General features: G+C 39.4%; 1 protein-coding gene across 1 annotated transcript; it reads right to left on the bottom strand.

Annotated features, from left to right (window-relative positions):
* Positions 1-1391: 1391 nt before the first annotated feature.
* Positions 1392-7023, bottom strand: LOC145957484 (uncharacterized). The gene is made up of 6 exons (XM_083073749.1): positions 5801-7023; positions 2986-4027; positions 2717-2814; positions 2541-2602; positions 2326-2420; positions 1392-1462 (listed from the first exon to the last, which is right to left on the bottom strand). The coding sequence occupies exons 2-6, from the start codon at positions 4022-4024 to the stop codon at positions 1392-1394; spliced, it is 1365 nt and encodes a 454-aa protein (XP_082929875.1). The 5' UTR covers positions 4025-4027; positions 5801-7023.
* Between the last annotated feature and the right edge of the window lie 3159 nt (positions 7024-10182).

Genomic DNA, 10182 nt, shown 5'->3' with positions numbered 1-10182 from the left:
GTTCCCCCTCAGCAAACTCCAAAGGCTTGCGCCTCTTGTCAGCATACGACTTCTGTCTACTCTGCGCAGTCTTCATCCTTTCCTGAATCATCTTTACTTTCTCAGTGGTCTGTAGGATTAGCTCCGGACCTACCACCACTGACTCACCTTCCTGATACCAGCACAGAGGAGTCCTACATCTTCTGCCATACAACGCTTCAAATGGTGCCATCCTAATGCTTGCATGAAAACTGTTGTTGTAGGTGAACTCAACCAACGGTAAGACCTCCTCCCAGCTACCCAAGTGGTCTAACACACAAGCCCTAAGTAGATCCTCCAAGGACTGGATTGTCCTTTCTGACTGACCATCCGTCTGTGGATGATAAGCAGAGCTCAATTTCAATTTCGTGCCTAAGGCTTGGTGTAGACTCTGCCAAAATCTAGAAGTGAACCTTGGATCTCTGTCTGAAATAATACTAGAAGGCACCCCATGCAACCGTACTATTTCTTTCACATACAATTGTGTTAGCTTCTCCAAGGACCACTTGATGTTGACAGGCAAGAAATGTGCACACTTGGTCAAACGATCAACAACTACCCAAATAGCATCACTGTTTCTAGCTGACCTAGGCAACCCCACAACGAAATCCATAGTAATGCTATCCCACTTCCACTCTGGAATCTCAATCTGCTGCATCAACCCACTCGCCTTCTGATGCTCAACCTTCGCCTTCTGACAGGTCAGACAGGCCGCCACATATTCAGCTATCTCCCTCTTCATACCAGACCACCAGAAAGTCTTCTTGAGGTCTTGGTACATCTTAGTCATACCCGGGTGTATGCTAAGTCTACTCTTGTGGCCTTCATCCAACACAGCTCTCTTCAGCTCAGCATCCTGGGGTAGGCAAATTCTGCCTTTAAACCTCAAGATCCCGTCTTCTCCTAGTTCAAAACCAATTGCCTTCTCAGTACCCAGCAAACCAAGAAGCTTCACCAACTCCACATCTTGTAACTGTTTTAGTCCAACCTGCCTCAAGAACTCATTAGTTGTGGTGATCATCCCACAACTAATGTGATCCTGAGCTAACTCCACCCCAAGGTTCAAATCTCTAAATTTCTCAATTAATTCCAACTCCTTCACCATCATACTTGACATGTGGATGGATTTCCTACTCAATGCATCCGCCACAACATTGGCCTTACCAGGATGATACATCAACTGGAAGTCATAGTCCTTCAGAAACTCCATCCACCGTCTCTGCCTCACGTTTAGCTCTTTCTGGTCAAACAGATACTTCAGACTCTTATGATCACTAAAGACGCTGAACCGTGCACCATACAAATAGTGTCGCCATATCTTTAAGGCAAAAACAACCGCTGCCAATTCCAGGTCATGAGTGGGATAATTCCTCTCATGGTTCTTCAGTTGCCTTGAAGCGTAGGCCACTACTTTCCCGTGTTGCATCAACACACACCCAAGACCCTGGTGAGAAGCATCACAATACACATCAAAGGGCTCACCAGAATTTGGCAACACCAACACAGGAGAAGTAGTCAACCTTCTCTTCAACTCCTCAAAACTCTGCTCACAGGCATCTGTCCAAATGAACGGCTGCTCCTTCCTCGTCAACTGGGTTAGAGGCGCTACTATCCTGGAGAATCCTTCAATGAACCGTCGATAGTAACCCGCCAAACCCACAAAGCTCCGAATGTCAGTGACAGTTCTTGGACGCTCCCACTGTATCACCGACTCCACCTTAGCCGGATCAACAGCAATTCCCTCAGCCGAAATCACATGGCCCAAGAATTTCACTTCATTTAACCAGAAATCACATTTTGAAAGCTTAGCATATAGTTGCTTCGCCTTCAAAATCTCCAGCACCACCCTCAAGTGCTCTTCATGCTCTTCCCAGGTTCTTGAATAAATCAAGATATCATCTATGAACACCACCACGTATTTATCCAAGAATGGTCGGAAGATTCTATTCATGTAATCCATGAACACTGCAGGAGCGTTGGTCACACCGAATGGCATCACAACATATTCATAGTGACCATACCTAGTCCTGAAAGCAGTCTTCGGTATGTCACCCTCCTTCACCCTAATTTGGTGATAGCCTGACCTCAAATCAATCTTAGAAAACACTGATGCTCCCTTCAGCTGATCCATTAAGTCATCTATCCGGGGCAGAGGATATTTGTTCTTAATGGTCAATTTGTTCAACTGCCGGTAATCCACACAAAGTCGACTACTCCCATCCTTCTTCTTCACCAACAACACAGGAGCACCCCACGGTGAAACGCTTGGCCGCACCAACTGCTTCTCCAATAAGTCTTCCAACTGACCTTTCAACTCAATCAGCTCGGCAGGAGCCATCCTATAGGGAGCCACCGACACTGGCCTCGCATCTGGAACTAGATCAATGCTAAACTCTATCTCCCTAACAGGAGGCAACCCAGGCACCTCATCAGGAAACACTTCAACAAAGTCTCTCACCACATCTATCTCAGAAATGACCCTCTCAGTCTCCACACTCATCATAGAAAGAAGGAGGCAACACTTTGCTCCATTCCTCCACAATAATTCAGCTTGGCTAGCTGAAATCAACAACTCATCCTCCTCCTGAGGAAAGATCAACCGCCTATTGGCACAATCTATAATGATACGATTGGCAGATAACCAATCCATCCCTAAGATTATGTCAATATCAACTAAAGGCAAACAAATCAAGTTTACCTTGTATTTCTTCCCATTCACAACAATGGGGCAGCTAGCACACAGTTCAGAAGCAACTACTGAAGCAGAAGCGGGCGTCGACACTAGCAGTCTTAACCCTAAATCACACACAGGCACTCCCAACCTAGCAACACAGGCATAGGAAATAAAAGAATGGGAAGCCCCAGAATCAAACAAAAGCATTACATCCTTACCAGCAGCCTTGCCCTTCCCCTTCACTAAGTCAGAAGAAGTCGAAGCCTCAGCACCCGTTAAAGCAAATACTCTACCGGCTGTAGTGGGTTTGTCACCCCTCTGAGTCTCAGTCCTCTGTACACTATTCTTCTGAGTATCAACTCTCTGTGCATCACACCTTTGAGTACTCCTCTCTGGTCTACTCCTGGTGGGACAGTTGAAAGACACATGGCCCATCTGCTGACATCTGAAACATTTGCTCTCAGTGTGGGGACAATCCTTGATCAAATGGGGTCCACCACACCTGTAACATCTAAGGGCAACACTTCCACTCTGTCCCCCTCCTCTGGTAGCCTCGGCAGATTGCCTAATGAAAGAACCCCCTTGTTGTGATTGGGGCCTATCATATGGCTTCCTCTGACTCTCACCCTTCTTGGACCCAGATGGCCCACCTGCAGTCCTCACAATACGATTACCACCCTCCAATTGCTCTACTACCCTTGCCTTCTCTACCAAGGCAGGAAACTCTGTGATGGCCATAGGCACCACCATCCTCTTCAGCTCATATCTCAAACCATTAGCAAATTTCCTGCATTTCCAAGCCTCAGGCATACTTTGCGAATAAAAACGGGCCAGGTGTTCGAATTTCATCGCATACTCAAAAACTGTCATCCCTCCCTGATGCAGTCGCATAAACTCTGCCTCCTTGGCATGCCTCACGCTTTCCGGAAAGTACTTCTCCATAAATACCGTTCGGAAGCACTCCCAATCAACTGTGGCTCCTCTAGCAGCAAGCATCTGATAGGTGCCTCTCCACCAATGCTCAGCCTCTCCCACAAGCATATACACAGCATATGCTATCCTCCTCTCTGGAGGACATCCCAGAACAGTAAAGATCTTTTCCAACTCACGGATCCAGCGGTCAGCTACCTCTGAATCCCCATCTCCAGCAAACTGCGGAGGGTTACACTTCCTAAACTCAGCAAGATCTCGGCTCTCCTGTGACCCTGCAGGTCTTGATGCACCAGCTGCAGTTCTTTCAGCCTCCATCCTAGCAAAATAGGCATTTTGCTGCTGCATAGCCATGCTCAACATCTCAAGGGCACGGGCTATCTGCTCATTGGTCCTAGTCATCTTCTACAAAGGTAACAACATCTTTAATAAACAATAACTAAACCATACATTAATTGACAGCACAATAATTCAACACAGAAATTTTAGCACAAAAGACATCATAGCAAAACAACACAGCACAGAGCTAACACAGCAAAAAGCCTAAAGGGACCACCCCCAAAGAGTGTCCACTAGACTCTAACTGCTCTGATACCATTAAAGTGTAACGACCCGACAGGCCACTACACTCACAACCACAGCACACCGGAAACACTAGGTAGAATAGAACGAGTATATAAATATAGGATCTAGAATATAAATATATACGAATGTTCCAATCCAACTAGAGTTAGGGCGTACAATACAAACATTTCATCAAAAGTCACTATGCCAAGTGACTGAAAAACAAACAAAGCATCCTAAAGGATTCAGCTCCACCTTCCAGCTACAGATACACCACCTATCCCTGCTCTGCTCCCATACATAGTATGATCATTGCAGTCCAACCACATGGAAACAACAAAAGGGTAAGCTAGTATAAAAGAAATAACATATAGAAAATTTAAGAAATATAAATAACCACAACTATCAACACTTCATCAACATACATCCCATTGATTTTTCAACTTGGTCATCAATATTCATGTAATGCGTCGTCATGCATATCAACTCGGAGATCTCATACAACAACTCAGCCTTTCGACCTACAACAACTCAGCCTTGCGGCGTACAACAACTCAGCCTTTCGGCCTACAACAACTCAGCCTTGCGGCCTACAACAACCAATATCAACACACAACACAACACAACCGTACCGCTCAACATAGCAACTTACAATAATGTACAACTGATACAACTCAACTCGTCTCAACAACGTTAATCAATATTAGTCAACATATTCATGAAATAACACATCCAAAACAACCTTCAACATATCTTAATCACTCATTGTGAAGTGACAACCATTACTAATCATAGAATATCTGGAGTTATAATGCTCCTATCAGGCTCATCCTTATCTCATATTAAAGATAAGAAGATTTCCTATAACTCTTATGAAGACACCAAATCCTAATTCCTTCATCTACCATGTTAAAAAAAATGATAAAAACCGCAACAGCTATAAGGAATACTGGCAGCTTGACCCCTCTTCACTAAAACAGACATATATGGCGTTATAGCACTCCTATCATACTCATCCTTATCTCATATGAAAGATAAGAAGATGTTCTACAACTCTCATGAAGACACCGAGTCCAAATTATTTCATCTACCTTGTGAAAAATTATAAAAACCGAAACAGTTATAACCAATGCTGGCAGCCTGACCTCTCTTCACTAAAACTGCCATATCTAGAGTTCTAGACCTCCTTTTTGGGTGATTCCAACGCTATTGGAAAGCTAACATCCAGGGCTACAACTTTCATGAAGACCTCAAGACCAAATTCGGTCATCTAGGCCCACCTCTGCAGCGCTCAATCCAGCGCTTTAGCTGTAACTCTCTGCCAGCTCATTTTCTCCTGGGCTTCCTTTTTCGTTTCAGCACCAAGTGCAGAAATTCTACACTTCCATGGCTTCCCTTTTTATTTTTCAGCTAAAATCCATCAATGTTTACCCTCAAAACATGATCTACCAACCACATACAATCCAAAAACATCAACAATTACAATATACATGCATCAATCATCAAAAACCCCAAATTTTCATCAAGCACCACCATCAATCCACAAAAATCAGCCATCAAGTGAGTTTCTAACTCACTTCTAAACAATCAGCATAAACAACTAACTTCCCTTACCTTGGCTCAAAAACTCCAAGCTCCGGGAAGACGAGTATGGAAGGGAAGAAGAGGAAGAGAACTCCGCACACGGTATGCTACCCTTAGCTTCCAGCTTGCAAAGAAGGGTCTTCAAAATCACTCACGGATTTAGCTAGAAAAAGAGATTTGAATAAGGTTAAGAATTGAGAGAAAAGAAAGATCAACCACTATGTGCCCAAAAGAGAAAACAAGTGAGAGTGGGTGAGGGTCCGGGGAAGAAAAAAAACAAACATCATGGGTCTCACAGGTTTGGTCCGGAAGGAACTAAGCGTTGTTCATTTACTTGCAGTTGCTTGAAGTTAGCAATCTTCCTGGAATTCAAAGAGGAGAGAATAGCAGAATAACTCTCACTAAACATAGAAGAAACTTTTCTTTCATATTTCTTTTCCAAACCTACACTTGCTTCTAAATGAGAGGTAGAGTCTTGCGCTAAAGATAGCAGAACGATGAAGAACACAAAAAAGACTGAGAATCTCATGATTGTGATGTGATAGAGGATTAGAAATTGAAAGAAGAAATATATTGCTTCTGTGAATATGTTGACAAGGTGCAAGTCTAGGACAGGTTGATGTCTATACTTATATAGAGCGTGTTTGGAAAACTGATTTTTTAACGAAAACGTAAAAACACACTTTTTAAAGAACTAAAATACAAAGTAACTATTTCTATCTTTTCTGTTCAACGTATATTTGTCAAATTTTAACAATAAAACAAACACACACTATTTCTATATTTTCCGTTCAACGTACATTCAAATTTTAACAATAAAACAAACATACACATAACTCTACAAATTAAATATATTATAATTATGTTAAACAAGAGAGAAAAATTTAATTTTATAATTTCAATCTAAGGGGGGTGTATTGGTTTAGGATTTCGTAGGATTTTAAAAGACTTTTTTTGAGTAAAAAATTCCATTGGTATTCAATCAAGATTTTATGTCACTTAAAAACAATCCAGTGATATTCAATCTGGATTTTAAGGATTTTTTAAGAGTCCATTAAAATCCATTGGTATTCATTTGAGTTTTTTTACAACTTAAAAATAATCCATTGGTATTCAAAAATATAAGGATTTTAAAGGATTGTTGTGTGAGAGGGATTTTGAAGGACTTTTTAGTGTTATCTATAAATACCAAATTCATAAAACAATCCCATCTAAACCCATCAGATTTTGAAAGATTGTTTGAAGTGATTTTTCAAGTGCTTCAAGAATTTTCAAGTGAGTTTTTCATCTCTTGTTTTTTTTCTATGCTTCTGTAACAGCCCAATTTTCCGCTGGGCCAAAGGCCCAATTCGTTGCCCAGAACGGGCCGTTTCAAAAGTGAAACGGGCCGTTCCGGAATAAGGGAATGCTTAGAAAATGAAGTGGGAGAACAGGCCGTTCTGGTTTGGAGAACGGGCCGTTCTGGAGGGAGAACGGGCCGTTCTGCTGGGTTTGAGAACGGGCCGTTCCGATTTTAGAACGGGCCGTTCCAGTTGAGAAATTTACGTAGGTTTGAAGGGCCCAGAACGGGCCGTTCCGCTTTTAGAACAGTCCGTAGTGGTAGGTGAGCCAGAATTCCTATAAATAGGGGACTTCACTTCTCATTTTTCACACACCTCTCATTCTCTTTCTTTCTTCTCTTCTGTTCTCTCTTCTTTCCCTCTCCTTCTTTCTGAAGACCAAGAGGAATCTAGAGGAGGAGGTTCTGCCCTAGTTTTAGTTCCGGTCCCTGTTTAAGGAAAAAGAAGAGGAGGTTCTGCCCTAGTTCCTATTTATCCAGGTACAGGGGAAAAGGGGATTATTTATATGTGGAGTTACATGAGGGAATTGGGTAGAATAAGAGCCCTTAGAATTATGAGTAATTTTATAATTATTTCTGTTTGAAAAATTATTGGCATTATTTGATTCTGTATGAATTTAGGATTATGAATATATGATTTATTTGTAAAAATGATGCTCTGGGAGAGAGAACGAAATTATAGAAAAGTTCCTGTAGGCTAGGTTTTGGAAAATTGAAATATTTCTGTTTGAGGAATTAATGATACCATTAGATTCTGTATGTGTTGAGGATTAGAAATATATATTTAATTTGTAAGAATGATGATCTGAGAGGGAGAACGAAACTGTAGAAAAGTGCCTGTGAGTTAGGTTTTGAAAGAATTGGGAGTTTTATTGTTTATGTTAAAGTTATATGAAATTGATAATTCCATTGTTTATAATATTAATTTATGAATGTTATTATTGTATTGATTGATAAGAATGAATGATCTTGATGTGAATTACTTGAGGGGTGTGTAAACCCTTATTTTGTTGGGCTTATTTGTTGTGTATGTGAGGTGGAATTGTGTACGTGATGTGAATTTGAATTATGAGATGAGATGTTGTATGAATGTGATTATGATTGTGATTGTGGTGCCTCACATCAGTGTCTAGGGATGGCACGGCCCCTGGGTAAGTGGTGCTACAGGGAGGGCGTGACCCTAACATGGTGTGGGATGAGTAAGACAGTTAACACACACCACTTATGTCGATTATGGCAGCCCTGACATAGGGTTAATTGCAAGAGACTGTATGGATTGTAATTTGATTGTGGTTCCTCACACTAAAGGATCAAGGATGATACGAACCCTGGTAGTTGATGTTTCAGGGACGAGCGTACTCCCGGATGATCAGGGATGATACGAACCCTGGGTAGGTGATGCTTCAGGGACGAGCGTACTCCTTAATGACTAGGGATGGCACGGCCCCTGGGTAAGTGATGCTACAGGGAGGGCGTGACCCTGGTCTGGTGTGGGAGGCAATTAACCTGTATCACTTGTGTCAGATGTGGCGAGGTCTTGGCATATTGTTAATTGTAAGATTGGTGTGAATTATGGATGTGGATATGATATTGTTAATTGTAAGATTGACATGAATTATGGATATGGAAATGATGTTGTTAATTGTATAATTGGTGTGAATTATGATGGATTGAGATATGTATGTGAAATGAGATATGTTAAATGTGAATTGAGATGTGAAGATGATGAATGATTGATATATATATATATATATATATATATATATATATATATATCTATATATTTTATCAAATAATGAATTATGATGAGATTATATTGTGATGTGTTTGTATGTACTTTGGATATAGATATTTTCTTTTCTCACCGTATAAACTGTGGATATTTTAGGTGAAGAAGATCCGGCTACGAGTGACATCTAGAATGCCAACAGTTAAATTATGGGAACGCTCTGATAGTGTGACATCGGGGCAGAGGATTTCTAGGACAGAATATTTATATGGATTTGGTATTGTAATAAATGATTTTAAAATTGTAAACTCTTAAATTTTACCTTTCAAGTTTTAATTTTCAGTCATTTTCTTATATTGAAGAAAGAACAGTTTTGAAGTTTTATGAGAACCCTTTTACGAAACCTTTGAAAGTTTATTCTTCTTAATTAAATTATATTATATATGTGTTGGGGTAGTAAAGGTGTAACAGCTTCTCTCTTCTCCATTTTTTCTCTGCTAATAATATTGCACTATTGTTCATTGCTCATATATAATATTGTAGTACTGTTCTCATTCCATTTCCCTATTTTGTGAAACTCCGATATGTAAATGATAGTGTTATTGACTTGCTCTATTTTTTTGTTCATTCTCTTTAATTGACTTGTTCTATTTTAGTTGAATTTGTTCTTTTATATAACACAAAAAAAATACTAGAAATTTCAACTTTTAAGTGATAATTTTTTTATAACACACGTCAAGAAAATGAAAAGGTGAAAGATGAAATTGATATCATAATCTCTACAATATATATATAAGATGAATTTGAGATAGGGTTTTTTTTTGTGAGTAGAATGAGATGAAAATGGATCTTAGTTGGGGGAAAAACCCTCTCAGGATAAAAATGCGATCTCTCTCCTTCCTTGTTACTTTTATGTTATTTTATTTTATTTTTACTATAAATTTTTTATTATTTTTATATTGTGAAATTAGGATTTTTTATATTTAAAAAAAATTAACATAAGATATAGTATCTAATTTTTTAGGGTTTAAGGTTTATGCCTTCATTAGCTTATTTAAAAAAAAAGAAAATATTATTAAAATATTTGTTAGAATAATTTACATTTATAAATATCGTTAAAAAATTATCATATAATATATAACTAAAATAATATATATATATATATATATATATATATATTCTCTATATCTAAATACTTATTTTATATAAAATTTTATATATCTAAATATTTTCTCAGTATTGAATATACTGATTTTTTATATAAAAAATTATTTTAGGGGGGTGTATTGGTTTAGGATTTCGTAGGATTTTAAAAGACTTTTTTTGAGTAAAAGAGTCTCTTGG

This window comes from Cajanus cajan, chromosome 4, assembly GCF_000230855.2.
Source record: "Cajanus cajan strain Asha chromosome 4, NIPB_CcT2T_4, whole genome shotgun sequence".
NCBI classification, from domain to species: domain Eukaryota; kingdom Viridiplantae; phylum Streptophyta; class Magnoliopsida; order Fabales; family Fabaceae; genus Cajanus; species Cajanus cajan.
Note: the sequence above shows the minus strand (reverse complement) of the source record. Positions and strands in the feature narration are given on the sequence as shown.

Coding starts and splice junctions, on each gene's coding strand:
- LOC145957484 (XM_083073749.1), bottom strand. CDS start 4,024: ATGACTAGGACCAATGAGCAGATAGCCCGTGCCCTTGAGATGTTGAGC. Junction 2,421..2,540: donor TTGTGGAGGAATGGAGCAAA/GTGTTGCCTCCT, acceptor GCCTCCTGTTAG/GGAGATAGAGTTTAGCATTG. Junction 1,463..2,325: donor CGAGCTGATTGAGTTGAAAG/GTCAGTTGGAAG, acceptor GCTTCTCACCAG/GGTCTTGGGTGTGTGTTGAT.